This window comes from Gymnoscopelus braueri, assembly GCF_963280865.1.
Source record: "Gymnoscopelus braueri genome assembly, chromosome: 12".
Lineage (NCBI taxonomy): Eukaryota > Metazoa > Chordata > Actinopteri > Myctophiformes > Myctophidae > Gymnoscopelus > Gymnoscopelus braueri.
In genome coordinates, this window is record NC_137614.1 from 26,436,237 (window position 1) to 26,452,220 (window position 15,984).

Here is a 15,984-nt window from a genome sequence, read left to right on the forward strand (position 1 = left end):
CCTGCTCTAAAATGAAACGCATCCTCACTGTACATCACCTGCTGTCAATGAATTTAGTATATATCAATGTGAAGCAGCACAATAAACAGACATTCCTGCCTGCAGTTTAATTTCTAATAATCACAGAAAAGGAAATGATTACTATGCAAACCTGTTACATAAGGGCTATATTTACAAACTTCAATAGCTCAAACTTGTATGAAAACTAGGAAACATGTAGTGATACTATAACAATACTTAGATAATTTCAAAAAAGCCAAACATTACTGTACAAAACATATTGAGAGATTTTTAGCTCTTCCAGTTATGCTTGCACCACTACAACGTACCACATTTCATTGATCTTAATGTTGCAACTGAAAAACCGAACAGGACTTCTACAAAAAGCATAAATATATCCATAAATAAACATTTCAAAACAGTAAAACATGTATGCAAAAGATCCTCAAAGAAACCTACTTCATGCACACTACTGTAGAATGGTGGTTACAAACTTATGGATGGGCCCTGTCAAGGCAAGGGTCAGGATTGTGCTTGAGACAAGGTAATAGTGTTTAGCCTATGGATTATCACTAAATAACGTAATGGTAGTTAGAATCACAACAATCATTCTCATATTATCTATATAGCTTGAACCGTTCAATGGACAGATGGCACCACCTTGAGAGGTTTTCGCTATTACTTTCAATGGGGTGACGTCACACTCTCTTTCTAGATTCTGATAGAAGACCACTCAGTGCAGTTTGAAGTACTGTACAGGACATTTGTCCTGGTTATTCACAGCTCTTAACTACTGAACACTGACTGAACCCAACTACCATATGCCTGGTTAGTACTAAATAACAATGGTGACTGAATTCGCTTTTGGAATGTAAACAGCTTAATGCCTTTGGGTTCTGTCTGGGGTGGTTGTCAACAGCAAGTTAATAAACAGTTCAAATTTAAAGGTGGATGAAACGGACAGAAAATGCCCATCAGCCCTCTCCACATTTTTTTAATCGGCTAAAGCTGGTGAGGAGGGGGAGGCGGGAAGTGTGAGTGACTGATGAATCATGGGCTTTGGGGCAAGTGAGAGGGGGGCGGCTTATGTGTGGTAACTTGATGAGGTGTACCCCAAAACGCCACCCAATTCAGACAGTGTTGTCAAATGTTAGATGGTGAAGCTTTTCACAGAAAAAAAAAGGAAAATTACATAATGCAATTCTTAATCAATATGACAATATCACACCATGGGTGCATTTGTTTTATATTTTGATTAAAAGTAACACAAAAGTGATTTGGGATTTTCAAACACCTTTAAAATGCATTTTGTGGAATACAACCTATCCATAATGATCCACTATGGCCATCGACAGGTCTGTGCAGTCAGTGGAACGCCTAGCTAGTCTGAAATTCATCCAGTCAATAGGCATGCTTTGGAAAATGAATGCTTATCAATATGACAGCATAGCAGGCAAGTAGATTACAAGGAGCCATTGTCAATGGCATGGTACACTCTCAGTTCCAACGTGCCAGTTTTCCGTCCTTACAGCTGTAGTATAGTACTGATTTCTAATCACAGTCATCCGATTACAGCACTATGGGGGGATGGCTGAATAGGTGATGGGGTCATCAGGGTCCAAGCTCAGTCCTCTGGGTTCACACCCTGGTTTTGGTTGACATTATTGTTAAGGTTGTGCAGGGCCTGCCGACGCTGGTGTCGATGCAAATGGATGGCATTGGAATCCATGTCTATGGGCTCAAACGAGCTGGACTCCAGAGGCATAAACTGACGAAATATGCTGACACTGCCATGCCAAAAGGTGGGCTGGGGTAGTCGTCCAGCAGGGGTCCAAGTTCGGGTGACTGGGTCGTAGGCTTCCACCACGTCAGAAAGTTCAAATGTGTTGTCATAGCCGCCAGACACGTATAGTTTACCGCCGAGGACTGCCACACTCCCTCCAACGTGGACCTGAGTGGGAGGATGATTTGAATCAGGACGGGAGACAAAATATATGGATTCAAATGTTGCTAATTGATTATCTGTGACTTAGTACCTGTGTCATTGGACTGATTTCTTCCCACTCATTCTTCTGGGGATTGTAAACGTCCACCTCAGCCGAGTCATCCCTGCAAAAGAGAATCACAGAGGTCAAGCTAAAACATTCTTACTCAGGTTAACCACTTAAACCCTAGATGTTTTGTTGTACGACCAATAGCAAGAATAGCTACAAGCTCAATGTGCTGCATCGTGTCTTTGAAAATGTCAAAGTGTGCAAATGCAACTGATTTGATGTCACTATTTTGGTTGGTGATTTCTGCTGAGCCTCTCCTCACCTGACAAAGTAGATGAGTCCATTGAGGGTGACCGTTTTGGGCGCAAAAGACCACGGGGGCAGCTGACCACTGTTGACCAGGGACCATCGTTTGGTGTCTGTGTCGTAGCACTGGATGGCCATGGTTTCCTCGCTGGTCAGGGAGCCTATGGCGTATAAGTGCCCGTTGCAGGTGGTGGTGGAGCAGTTATCCATGGCGTGCAGCATGGCCGGCAGTGCCTCCCAGCAGTCGAGGGCCTGGTCATAGCGTTCGGTGCTGTCCGAGGCCACCACGTACAGCTGGCCCTTCAGCACACAGGTACTGTGGTACTCACGGGCCTTTAGCATGGGCGACGCCTCTGTCCACTCGTTGACGCTGGACTTGTAGCGCCACACGCCATCATAAAGACGAGAGCCGTCAGAACCACCTGCCACACAGCAAAAATGATTTATGAAATTGTTTATGTTCTGTTGTTAATAGCCAGAGTCTCTGCACTGGACAGTCAGTGTACTACACTGTATACAGCCTCACTAGCACAATCTCAACCTTCAATTCCCTCTAAGGTCCTCATTAGTCAGATACCAAATTATATTCAAATTTCTGCCTCCTCGCCTCCTCTGTCATGGCGGACATATGCCGAAATATGTGATCATCTTGTGGTCTTCACATAATGCACATTGAGATCTTGCAATGTGTGGCCTAAATACCACACTTGGTTTAACTCTGTTAATAAACAAACAGCAGTGATTTACGTTTGGACATCGACATTAAGTGAAGTCCACAATCCACATGGTCACATAATCAGCAGGTCACCAATTTCACTGTCACACTGTTTGTTATGCTGTAGGACGGAGGAGGGAAGGAGGCAGATATTTGAGTACTGGCATCTAGCTATTGAGCTTACCCAGCTTTTAGATTCAAGGGCAGTCTCTGCTTATGTCATGGATAGCCATGACACAAGTACATTGTATTGGAACCAAAATAGCAAACCTGCCTGTCAGCATGAAGGTACCTTTCAAAACAACACCATCATGTGCTACCTTATTTGTTTTGGCGAGAACAGAAAGAAGCACCACTACTAATAGTATATGACCCCTCGTCATTGTCCTGTCAGAATTGCTGCCAGCTTATGAGGGTTTGAGATGTTTCTTGGAAACACTTTACTTGGCCAGTGACGCTGATGAAGATGACAGTGGCCCCTAGTGGATGGGCCTGCCATTGCAGTCTTGGCAGCACACATACTGACGCACTTTGCCTTATTCACACACACGCACGCACAGTCAACAGCCAGAGAGCCTGCCGTTTATTTATAAGCACTCTGACAGCCATTTCATAAGATGAAAGAGGGAGACTGGAAAGCTACTGACATGAGCTTTCGCATTATAGTGTGCAAATGTGTAACCACTGCAAAATGTCTGCACCCAACTAACAGATTTGTAATCATTTAAAGAGAATAGGATAGATAGTAGAAAGCATTTAAAACTATTGTGTTCATATTCTACTTGATTTTAGCAGCGCTTAAGTCGGGTCAGTCGATCTGTCTATCCACCAATTTGGTCCCAGACAACATTGACAATTATTTACTGGATTGCCATGAAATATTCTGTGCACCTTCATGAACCCCAAATGATGCACCCATTTGGTTTTGGTAATGCCATGCCCGTGGCTCTACTGCCACCATTCAAAATTTACACTGCTATTATTAATTTAACTCCCAAACAAGATGATCTACAAAACTACCTGCTGGACCTTAATGCTTCCCGGACGATGGCCCCGACTGATTTAGGTGACCCCATGGCCTTTCCTCCAGTGCAGTGCTACCATTGTTTTTTTTTCTTTTGAATTCAATATTAAGTCAATGGAAAGACATTGAGCGATATTCCACATCTACACCTGAAGCGAATTGAATAAAGTCGCTTGTTCAAGTCAAGCAATTTTCATTGAAGCTAAGAGAGCAACATCCAGGATCCAATTGGAAAAGTAGTTTGTTGCTGAGTAGAGTTCCTGAGCTATATAAATGTATTGTACAACATTGGTGAATGGACTGGAGCAGTGGCTCTCAAAGTGGGATCCGGGCATTCCGGGGACCCCCTGGGGTCCCTGAAGCGGTTCCAGGGGATTCCCAGCAAAATGAGCATCACAATCAGTTGACCACTTTCATCCTATTTTATACTTTGGCTATTCAAAAATAGCCGATCTACAAGCTCGAGCTTGTAACGTTATTTATTTTTATGTTTTGAAAAGAAATTGGACAATTTGAAACATTTGGAGTTCTTTCGTTTTTCTTTTTTACAGAAATCTTTTATGAGGGTTCCTTCCTTGCACAAAATCTTTTCTGATGAGTGTCTGCGGACATATACCTGAACATTTTTGAGAACCACTGGACTAGAGAGAGAGAATTGATGCTTGCTTCAGCTTCATGTTGTGATTGCAACAGGAGCTGCACATGTTGTGCTTACTTCTTTTACCATGCTTAACAAACACACTGGTGACACACATCGCTGGTGTGACCAACAAAATGTCAGTTCAACAGAGCAACACGCCTCCCGCATTAAAGTTATATGATTATTTTTGTGCACTGAGTCTGCACCTTTACTTTTAACTAGTAGTGCCCTCCCAGTGGAGGGGTGGTATTTGTCTGCTCTTTAAAAGATTTCATAAGGAGTGTGCCTACAATACAATCAGCTTACCTGTAACATACATATCATTTCCTAGGGAAGCTATACTGTAGCCTCCTCCAAGGTGGTCAGGGAACTCAGCCAGGTAGCGCCACTGTCCGGTCTGGGGATTGTAACAGTCGACGGTGACCAGTTCATCACAGTCCTGGTCGCAACCACCAACAATGACAAGGATCTCCGCCAAGCCGGTGGAAGGCCGTGGCCGCATGCGGTGGCAGGGTCTGTCATGGCGGTCATACTCACACGACTGGAAGCTGCGGGCCTCACTGACCATACGGAGGCAGGTCGGGGAGAGGTAGACCAGTGGATCGCTTTCCACATGGGCTAGCAAGAAGAACCGGCGCACGAAAGGCAGTCGGACCTGCTGGAGAAGTTCGGGCCAGTAGTGCAGCCTCCGCTGGAGGTCAGCCTTCACCCAGCGTGCGGCGATCTGGTAAGCCGTCTCTTCCTTGTCCACGCTCAGCTCATCATCCGACACAAACTCCAGGAGCTTCTTGAACGTCAATCGCTCAAAGTCTGTCCCTTTGGCCAACTCCATGATGTTCTTCAGAACAAAGCGCCGTGCACTGGTGGCCAACTCTCGGCAGGCAAAGGCCTCTGCAAAGTCCTGGATCTCCAGGCAGTTGGTCACATCCAGCCCCTGCTCCAGGAATGTGCAGCACGCCTCTTTGACGGAGGGGAACTGGAACAGGTCCGCCGTTTTCAGCAGGAGGTCCACGTTGTCTTGCGTGACAGTGACCCGACCCGTGTAGCAAAAGTCCACCAGCAGGCCAAGCAGCTCGGCCGACACCTCGTGCAAAACCACCCGGTCCATGCCGCTTTCTCTGAGCGTTCCAGCAAACATGGCCCTGAAATAGGTGCTGGCAGCAGCCAACACAGTACGGTGGCAATGGAACTCTCGGCCCTCTGCGCACAGAGTGACATCGAAGAACTTGCACTCAGCGCGGAGCTCATGGATTCCTCGCAGCAGGTTGAACGCGTGGGCTGTGTCGAAGAAAGGCAGTGTGGACGGCTGGGTCTGTAAGGCAGGCTTCTCCATCTCTCCTCCCTCTGGGTCTCTCAGTCTCAAGAGGTGTGTTCAGAAGGCGATTGTCATCTGAAACATATATATAGAAAATTTGTTATAGTTTCAGCCTTCCTTTTTTCCTTTGGTGTTGTCAAACATGTTACATGTGCATGAAACGAGTTCTGTAAAGTGAAAGAAAGAATATAGTAAAAGGCTCATCTAATGAAAAACAGGCTCAAACACATATCTTAAGAATTTATATAAAAAACTATTGAAACAAGGTTGACGCCAGATAAGTTTCACCCCACAGTGCCACGGGGTGAGACAGAAAACGTTTAACACTTTCTATCTGGACATCACACACAAACGTAATGCGTAAGTCTTGCCGACCCAAAGGGGCGAGACAAAAACTCCTTTTCACAAGTTTCGCATATGTCGGGTGACATCCAATTCAATGAATGGGCTAAAACAGTTTGAAAACAATTCGGAAATGTAAAAGATGACAGTATCACAGAACCAAGGTTAACACTTCAGGGTATTCCTTCACACTGGGACGGTATCCGGATTGGTTTTCAAAACAGTGTGGGAGTAGGTTTGTTACCGTTGGTTTTCTCTAGCGTCCAAGTCCATTCAATTAATTTAGATTTCCCCAGGCGTATCAGTAGGCGGAGATCTCTAATCTTGTCTGGCAACACAAGACTAACGCACAGCCCCAGGACCAAATGAAACTCAAGCCTTTTATAATCAGCCAAATTTCAAAGGGTAAATCAACGACGACGATCTAACCAAGAATGGAGCCTAAAATTTTAGAAACCCAAACTGCTAGTCACAGAACTGACTTAAAAAACACAAAAACACCAATAATTACAGAAGAACCCCCCCCCCCCTACCTGGTAAGTCCTGCCAGGCGTTTTTCTCGAGGTACAGAAGTGACACAGTAAAAACAGCAGTCCACGTTCTACGTAGAAAGTGTGACAGCACAAGCACAGCACAACTCCAGTGTGAATATGCACAGCCCGTGTCTGCGTTACTGTTTAAGAAAGAGAGCTCGCCAGTGCTCTATAAATACATTGGCAGTGTCCATTTCCAGGATGGGGAGGAGTGGGGGGGCTTTGTGGGGAGAACACCTAACATGCTGTGGACTGAAAGCTGCTAGGGAGTATCAACAGTCAACACCCTCGCCTCATTTGTCAGCCACCCGTTTGAGTAAAGGCTTATTTATACTTTGTTGTTGTACGACTGCGTTGCTCACAGAAAATGACCGTTTTTAACCTGAAAACTGACCCCACACGGTTGTACGACAAAGTATAAACTAGGCTTTAACTGGGTCTCTAACATAACAAAAGCCAGCCTAGCCCAGGCCTCTTCACCAGCGTCAGCAGAGTCAGACAGCAGCGGCCTAAAACACTGCTTCCTGTCATAATATCCATCAATGAGCTTGTAAAATCACAACGCACTGTGAACACAGCAGAGACAGCGCTGATCACAAGAGAAGAACAAGAGATGGAAAGGAATGCTACACTGTGTCAGAGAGACGTAACTCTACGGGCGACATGAATCACTGCACGACTACATTACTGTGGTATCCACTTCGCTTGGGGATGTAACCGTCATTCGTTTAATCATTTTGTACTTGCAGCTATTTGAACATGAATGATGCGTTTAGCAAGTAATACCTCTGGCTATATGATATCAATATTTAGCTAATATGCTATACTATTACAATTCAAAGTATGTGCAAGTAGGGCAGGCTATATTATTCTTTGCTTCTGTGTTAAGGTGTCAGATATTTGGGTGTTGTTCACATTTCAAAGACCTTAACTGGTCACTTGCAAGTTTAATAATGCCTTCTCAAAATATACAGGAGTCTCCTTGGATAGATTAATTTGTTTTAAAAGGTTGTAACTTGCAACAGACAATACCTTGTGGTCTTCCATAGCTGAAACAGCAACACTATGCTGAACAGTCGGCACACATTCCACACTAAGGTTCAACAATGCAGCAGTGCACATAGCTCTCTGGTGGGGATCAAACTGCTCTCCTGAAGGGCAGGCTGGGCCCTCAGTGGTTTCTCTGCAGTGCAGACGGCACAGACCTGTACTAGACACACACATCCTTGATCCTCCTAACATCTGTGGAAGCGATTATTTTTTTGTGAAGTCGTGAAATGGTAATTGCATTTCCTTGCCAGGAATAATGAGCCATCCCTACATCAAGTTTGCGTTTCATTCTTAACCCATTGAGGCCTGAGGTTCCGATTCTGCAAAATGTCTTCTAAATCCTAAACGGTTTTCTGAAAAACGTATGTTTCTATATCAGTGGTTTTCAAACTTTTTCATGTCAAGGACCCCCAAAATTATATGAATTTGGCCGCGGACCCCCAACTCAAAATATTTTGTCCCAGGGACCCAGAAGCAAAGATTTGAGTTAATGTTTGCTTCAAAAGAATATATATATATTCAAAGATTTGCACACATTTCACGATTTTTCAAAAATAGCAGATCTACAAGCTCATAGCGCGGCACTCGGTGCCGCGCTATGAGCTTGTATATCTGCTATTTTTGAATAGCCAAAGTGTAAAATAATGCTTTTTTATCTCAAATCAAAAAGTGACACAGATGCGTCCCAGGTCTTAATGGGTTAATGTAGTTGTTAGTAATTGAACAAATGTAAGAGGAGCATATAATACAAATGTAGAATATTGCCGTCAGTTTTGATCTAGCGTACTTGTATATCGTAGCTGTAATTCCCATATCAACAGCAGTGGACAGATACATTTCCGGACACACAGAGAAGGTAATAGTCCAGAAAGAATAACATGAGAAGTATTGCGCAACATACGGTAAACGTGTTGACCAACCAACCCCTAGAATAGCTGACAGAAACCTATACTCTCAAAGGAAGGGAGGGAGGGAAGGAAAGAAGGAAGAACGGACGGGGGAGGAAGAGAACAGAAGTGGTAGACAAGCAGTCTAGTATGAGAGGACGGGGTGAGCAACAGAGAAACTAGTGTGACGCTGAGCATGTGACTACAGTCTGGCAACCTCACTTCCCACCCAGATAGCGTACCCCCCCTGTACCATGTACCCTAACAGTAGTAGCCCTGTGTGCTCCAGGAACTGAACTCCTATGCCCAAACAGTTAGTGGTAATGATCTATCAGAGGAAACCTTTAAGAGACAGGCGAGGCAACATTCTTAAACCTAACTTATACTTTGTCGCTCGTCGAAAAGAAGAGATTTTCAAACAAACAATGTGGCGCAACACATTTTTCGCTTTAGCCATACCAAGGGTTCTAGTACAACCACAACCCAAACCATGAAGGCAGTTAGTCTGTTATGTTTGTGACTAACTTACAATTCCTGTAACCGGGAATTTGCTAGATGTGCTGTAAGCACTGATATCCATTGTAGCAATAGCATACTTGGTTGACAGTGGAAAAAGAACAAGTATGTTGCACACAACTTAAATTTGATGAATCAGCACATGGCAGACAGAAAGGAGACAGCATGACAGTGATGAGTCCGTGCGAAGGACGTCCTTGAGATTACTAAGGCTGTGAATAGTTATAATTGTTATAGTACACTGCACTACAATGTTACAATGTTAATGCACTGTGACCAGACACAATTTATCATTCCAGGACAGTGCCCCCGCCACTAACTCAGGTACTTGTTCTCCAATCAACACATTGCGGTGAATCGTGTATCTGGCTGTTGTCCACTTTAGCCTATTGTCTGAATGCATCTCCTGCAATGTCTCATTGTCATTGCACTAATAATGCGAGTCCTGTATACTAACGGTTGCCCGACTGCCCGTGGCAAGTAAATAAAATGTTCGGGCAAGTGGAGTTTGCTTTCAGGTTACCCGGCGGGCAAGTGGCCAAAGCGCTCTCTCTCCCCCTCTCCAACACACACACACACACACACACACACACACACACACACACACACACACATCTATCATTTTATAATGGACGATTTACTTTGGGCATGACCTTTGGGCAAGTAGAACATGACCTGTACTTGCCCGACGGGGCAAGTGCCTCTGAGACCTTAGTGTCTTAGTGTAATTCCCAAAACCTAATTGTTTTGTGAAATGTCACTACACCATGAGCCTAAAAAAAAGTTCACTCCATACCACATACTTTGGAATAAAATATTCTCTCATTCAAACTTGAGCCACAATCTTCATATGACTACATGTTTTAAACACTCCAAGGAGTCAGTGAGAGAATGCTTTATTTTGGAACAGGGTAAATCAAAAACAGATTGTTGTATTTATACTATGCTTAGAGCGATCCCTCCCTTAGTTACAAACTAACAACTTGTGTTGCCCCTTGCTGGTATGATGTGGTAATTACCACCAGTGAAGAATGAACAATAACAAAGTGGCCTGCTTCAGTATTGTACTGTATCATTTCTATCAAACAATAGTGAGACTCTGTATTGTGTGCATTTATACTCTATTCGGTAAAACCAGGCAAGTAATACTATTAATATAATAACCATAATTGTTATGGTAGGACAACTGGATTATATGGTAGGCAATCCATGATATAAAATGTTGTTGTTGTTCAGGTTCCCAAAAGATCCCCATTACATCCACAAAACATGTAAAAAAGCCTGGGTTTCCGAGGCTACAAAACATGTAGCTTCAAAGCTGGTGAATCATATTTGAATATTGTTAATCATTAGCATTGCCATATTAATTAACTCATCAACATCATGACTCATTCTGAGACATAACAGCCCTTACATTCTACCACTCTAACACTGCACCTGGTAGACAAATGTCCAACGACAACACAGCTGCTCTCTCTAGTCTCTACAGTCAAAGCAGCCTGCTCAGTTTGCATACAGCAGGCCAAGACAATCTTCAGAGTGAAGTGATGTAAAACCCCTCCACCACCACACAGCTGAGCCCGGCTTGGCCATAAAAAGGCAGGACACACTCATCACATTCCATCCAAAGAGGGCCAGCGTCAGGCTGCCAAAATGCAGAACTAGCCTACTTAGATAAGGACACCGGTGGATTAGAATACCATGGAAGATTAATGCCACCACATTGTCTCTGCAACACAGTGATGCATTCACAGCGCATACTAGCAATGGTTTTCAGTCCCTAGAAAAAAATACCAAAATGTTTTGGATTATTATTAGACACTACACATTTCTGAGCACAGCAACTAATAATATAAGACGTTATTCTAAGAAGTTTCTACAGAACATCCTGGTACTGTTGTCCATTACAGCGTCCCAGTCGAGGTCACATGGATTTCAGTTACAGTATGCAAATGCATGGCAAATCCATAGGCAAATAGGCAATAGCTCGCATTTAACTGCTTACTGTAAATCGCTCTGGATTAATGCGAATGCTCTATGCCTAAATTGTAAATTGCAATACAGAGATCCAGTCTAAATGCTGTCGTGTAACTTGTGTGACATAATGTTTAGGGACGAAAATCAACCGTTCAAGCATTGAATATTCAAAAACATATCTAAAAAGCTAAAAAAGACAAGTTCATAACGCTCACTGACGATAAACTCCGAATTGTACATTTCGTGTCGTCTCGTATTCAGTAGATCACGTCGCCATTGAAAGTAAATTAGTCATCTTCAGACTGAAACTTCAGCTTGTGTTGATGTGTCTGGTGGATCATGTCTGGCATCCATCTGTCCTCTTCTCTTCGTGGAAAAGCACGACCTTCTCCTCGGAGACAGACGAGACGAGAACAACTAGCCAAAAAAAAGCATTTTCTTTGTCTTTGTCTACTTACCAACAACAACGTCCTGGGCTTCAAGCGAGGTCGATAATATTATGGATTATAACGCATTAATAACCAACGTGGTGATATTTATAAAAAATAAACTTTTGACGGTGATGTTCCCTTCGGTTTACTCTGCGCCATGATTCCGTTCCGTGTAGTGTTTGATACCTGACCAGTGTGGCTGCCAGGTTTCGCGAAAGAAACAAGCAATCAGGTCTATGAAAACAAGCCCTAAAGAAGCGAACCCTTCGCCCTTTTAACATAATACATTGGCCATTTGAAAGTAGCTGATCTATAAGCTCACAGTGCAACGCGTTGTGAGCTTGTAGATATGCTATTTAAAAAAATAATCTTGAAGAAAAATTGAGGACCGACGGTCCCCATTTTCAGATGGGGACCGACGGACCGTGGACAAATACATATTAATTTGGAGGTCCTGACTCCTTGCCTTGAAAATGTTTGAGAGGCACTGGTTTAAACAACATTGGAAGCAAGACCAAAGCAACTACACTTTAGAAACAAGCCCCAAAAAACGCAACCCGCAACTAACTATTTGCAAGCAACTTCACAGAAAAACTCGCTTATAATAAGCGGACATGGCAACGCTGCACCTGACCTATAACCCTGTCCCTACAACACTCCTCATTGGACATGGACAAGACGAGACGGCCACATGACGTACTGACCTATAGAACACTCCTCATTGGATAAAAAAAAAGAAGATCTACAAGCTCACAAAGGGTCGACGATGCGACGTGTGTGAGAATGTAGATCAGTGCGTACGCATGACGTCGGTAGTAGAGAGGGATTGCATGGTTTATCCAAACCGATCCAAACACAGTTTTTCGACTAAACCTCGACTAGGTATGAAATAATATTATTTGCGATGCATAGTGATGATAAAGTGCTGAAGTGAAAAACTAAGAACACAAATAAGATGGGGAAAAGTACATTTAAGTGTGGTAAAGTTAGTTAAGCTACCCCAGGGCCTCACCTATAAGGAAAGGTAGATATCGCCAATTTTGAACTTAAATCCCATTGTTATGTGAGTGGATGGATCATATATTGGGGGAAAATACCCTAATGCAGTGGTGTAAAGTAAGTACATTTACTCAAGTACTGTACTTAAAAGTAATGTTTTGGGGTATTTTTTACTTTACTGGAGTATTTCCAATTTTCTGTACTTTTACTACTCCACTACATCTCAAATATTATACTTTTACTCACTACAATTATATGAAAACTTTACTTTGTACATTTTGATTATTATTACAAAACATACACGATGTGAAGCATGTGAGATTGTATTTTCCAAAGATTTTTTATACATTTAGAAAAACTTAATTGTGAAATGGGACATTCTGCATAATGAGTACTTTCAACTTTTGGTACTTTTAAGTACATTTTGATACCAATACTTTTGTACTTTTACTCAAATAAATTTAGAATTCCGGACTTGTACTTGTAACAGAGTACTTCTACATTGTGGTATTGATACTTTTACTTAAGTAAAACATGTGAGTACGTTTTACACCACCACTGCCTACTACAGTGGTTCATTAACAAAATTACAGAGTCAAACCTAGTTAACCTACCCAAGTCACAGTTTGGATTCCAGGAAAAAAAAACATGCATGTTGGACAATGATCTTCAGGAGATGTGCAGAGAACAACATTCAGGACCTCTTCCTCATTTCCTGGCATGTATCGACATCTCCAAGGCCAGTGAGATTCTCTAGATTGAGTACCTAGACTAATTTGGCAACATCCTCGAGGGGATGATGGCTCACTAGGATTATTACATACTCGTCTAATCGCAATTATGTGAGATAATCGCAATTATTTCTGCATAATCGTTTCCATGTTGAAACATTCCACACATTTTCAAATATAAAAAAAGCTGAAATGGCTGATCTACAAGCTCAGAGGGGTAAGACAGGGCTGTGTGCTGGTACCAGGCTGAGCTTGAGAACAGCAGTGATTTTGCAGCGGACTTGAGATTACGTGGAACTGGAAACCTCTTCAAAATCAGTAGACCAGGCAAGGCAAGTCCCTGCAGTATGCATACTGTATGACTACCCTCTTGTTGCTCATTCCCCACATGGACTTTTTGTCCAGTGGCTTAATGGTTCATCTTCTTCATCTTCTACTTCATCTTGGTCACATGACCCCAGACAGAATGTGTACCGATTTGGGTGAGTTTTAACTTTTGGACAAGATCTGTAGGAGTAGTAGCAAAAGGTGTGTTTTGTCAAATCTTGACAGGCAGAACTGGGCAGGGCCGATCTACAAGCTCACAACGCCTCGCGTGTGAGCTTGTAGATCTGCTATGTTTGGCTGAAGTTCTCTTCAGAATAGGGATAATAGGGTTCAAGTGGTTAATGTAAAAAGAAAATCCAATCACACAAAGGTTTGGCGGCCCCCCTGTAGTAACTCTGAGGACCCCCTAGGGATCCCGTACCCCCTGTTGAAGACCCCTGGTCTATCGCATTGTAACAGGTTTAGACTCCCGCATTCTCAGCTGAAACTGACTCTGAACTGAAGCCCCTCCGACCTACTTAGGCGAGTGGGGGATCCAACGGGAAATCTCCAAAAATGGTGACACTCCACCTTCTGAGCTAGTGCCACCCCCAAGGCTGGCTGCCACGTATATCAGTCTCTAATTAACTGTCTTTACATACTTCATATATCCATATTCGATAGATGTATAATTTCACATATATTCACTGTTGATAGATACTTATACTATATATTATTTGATTATACAATATACATATTTGAACTCATTCAGACAAGGTGTACATGTCTATTGTCTAGTCTAGTGTCCAACAACTCTTATTGTATCTAACCATTATCTCTTATCTAACTATTATCTCTCTACTCTTCCTGTACCAACCTATCTTGTATTTTACGCTTCTGCTGTTGCTGCTACAACACCTGAATTTTTTGTTTTTATCTTATCAGATCTGAAGACCTGGAGCATGCCGCTGCGGGAGAGGACAGACAAAAGTAGACAATAAAAGCGGCTCAGGTGAAACACATCCATGGATGCCACTACCACTTCCACATGGATGCCACTACCACTTCCACATGGATAGAGACACACGGCCGGAAGCGGAAAGCCTACAAATCCACGCCCACTTTTGACACTCGGGGTCCGTTAGAACGATGAACTGCAGCTCTCAATGCAATCTCTATGAGAGGCATTGTAAAATACCGTCATTTCACTGGTTAACTACTGAGGCTGTAGCGATTTTTTTTGTGTTCTAATAATCTGTCCCATTTGTTTAATTTGTCCTTTTTAATGTCCCATATCTTTCATCTCGATATACTACCCACAATATACTATAATATACTCCATCAGTATGTCAAAACCGCTAGCATCGGTGATCCAGAGTTTAAGTGGTCGCATGGTATATACGTCACGGACGCATCCCTTGAGGTTTTCAATACCCAGAAAACTGGCGAAAGTGTCCGTTTTCAATAGGTTTGGGTCATTATCTCTGGAACAGATCAATCTGCTCAGTTCAAAGCTTGTTGGATGCGTGACTTTGAGGACATTAAGCACGCAATGACACATTTTCGTTTTTTTTATTTTTTTTAAGGGAGGCGAGATCTTAGTTGGGCAGGCGACCGCCTCTCCTGCCTCTACAGTGGGTACGCCACTGGTCGGCGCTCGGCACTCGTAAAGACAGTGATGTCACTGAAATGCCTGTCTGCCGTTTACCCTCTGCTGTGTTAGCATTATGGGTAACTCATTAAAGTGGCAAATTAAATGTGAAACACATCAACTATTAAGAAAACAAGAAGATATGTTGACAAAGACACTCCATACATTTGGAAACATATTTTTATTTAAATCAATATCGTCTCCAGTTAATGTAGGAATATTTCAAAAGTAGGCTAATTCTCATATCCTCTCATAGGGATTGCATTGGCAGCTGCAGTTCATCGTTCTAACGGACCGGGAGTAGCGGCGCTGTCTCAAAAGTGGGCGTGAAATTTGTAGTCCCCGTGTGTATCTATGCCACTACCACTTCCACATGGATGCCACTACCACTTCCATATGGATGACATCACCACCACTACTACTTATACATGCCCCGCCTGCAACAAAGGTCAGCCATCAAATAACCAGTGGTGGAAAAAGTACTAATACTGCAATATATAAATACTCTGTTACAAGTAAAAGTCCAGAATTCCAAATTTACTTGCGTAAAAGTACAAAAGTATTGGT

At 42.9% G+C, this 15,984-nt stretch overlaps 1 protein-coding gene across 2 annotated transcripts; it reads right to left on the reverse strand.

Annotated features, from left to right (window-relative positions):
- Nucleotides 1-88: 88 nt before the first annotated feature.
- Nucleotides 89-11,897, reverse strand: klhl21 (kelch-like family member 21). 2 transcript variants are annotated; one of them, XM_080445674.1, is made up of 5 exons: nt 11,758-11,897; nt 4,986-6,069; nt 2,317-2,722; nt 2,037-2,109; nt 89-1,951 (listed from the first exon to the last, which is right to left on the reverse strand). In XM_080445674.1, exons 2-5 carry the CDS (start codon nt 6,010-6,012, stop codon nt 1,625-1,627), a joined length of 1,833 nt encoding a protein of 610 aa, XP_080301800.1. In that variant the 5' UTR covers nt 6,013-6,069; nt 11,758-11,897; the 3' UTR covers nt 89-1,624. The 2 variants fall into 2 exon arrangements, with proteins under 2 accessions (XP_080301800.1, XP_080301801.1); XM_080445675.1 differs by lacking the exon at nt 11,758-11,897 and adding an exon at nt 6,870-6,997.
- Nucleotides 11,898-15,984: the final 4,087 nt, after the last annotated feature.

What these genes read in the sequence shown, in the direction of transcription:
- klhl21 (XM_080445674.1), bottom strand. Translation starts at nt 6,012, where the DNA reads ATGGAGAAGCCTGCCTTACAGACCCAGCCGTCCACACTGCCTTTCTTC. An exon ending in AAATGATATGTATGTTACAG is followed by an intron (nt 2,723 to 4,985) that starts GTAAGCTGATTG and finishes GCTGTGTGGCAG; the next exon opens with GTGGTTCTGACGGCTCTCGT. An exon ending in AAATCAGTCCAATGACACAG is followed by an intron (nt 1,952 to 2,036) that starts GTACTAAGTCAC and finishes CCTCCCACTCAG; the next exon opens with GTCCACGTTGGAGGGAGTGT.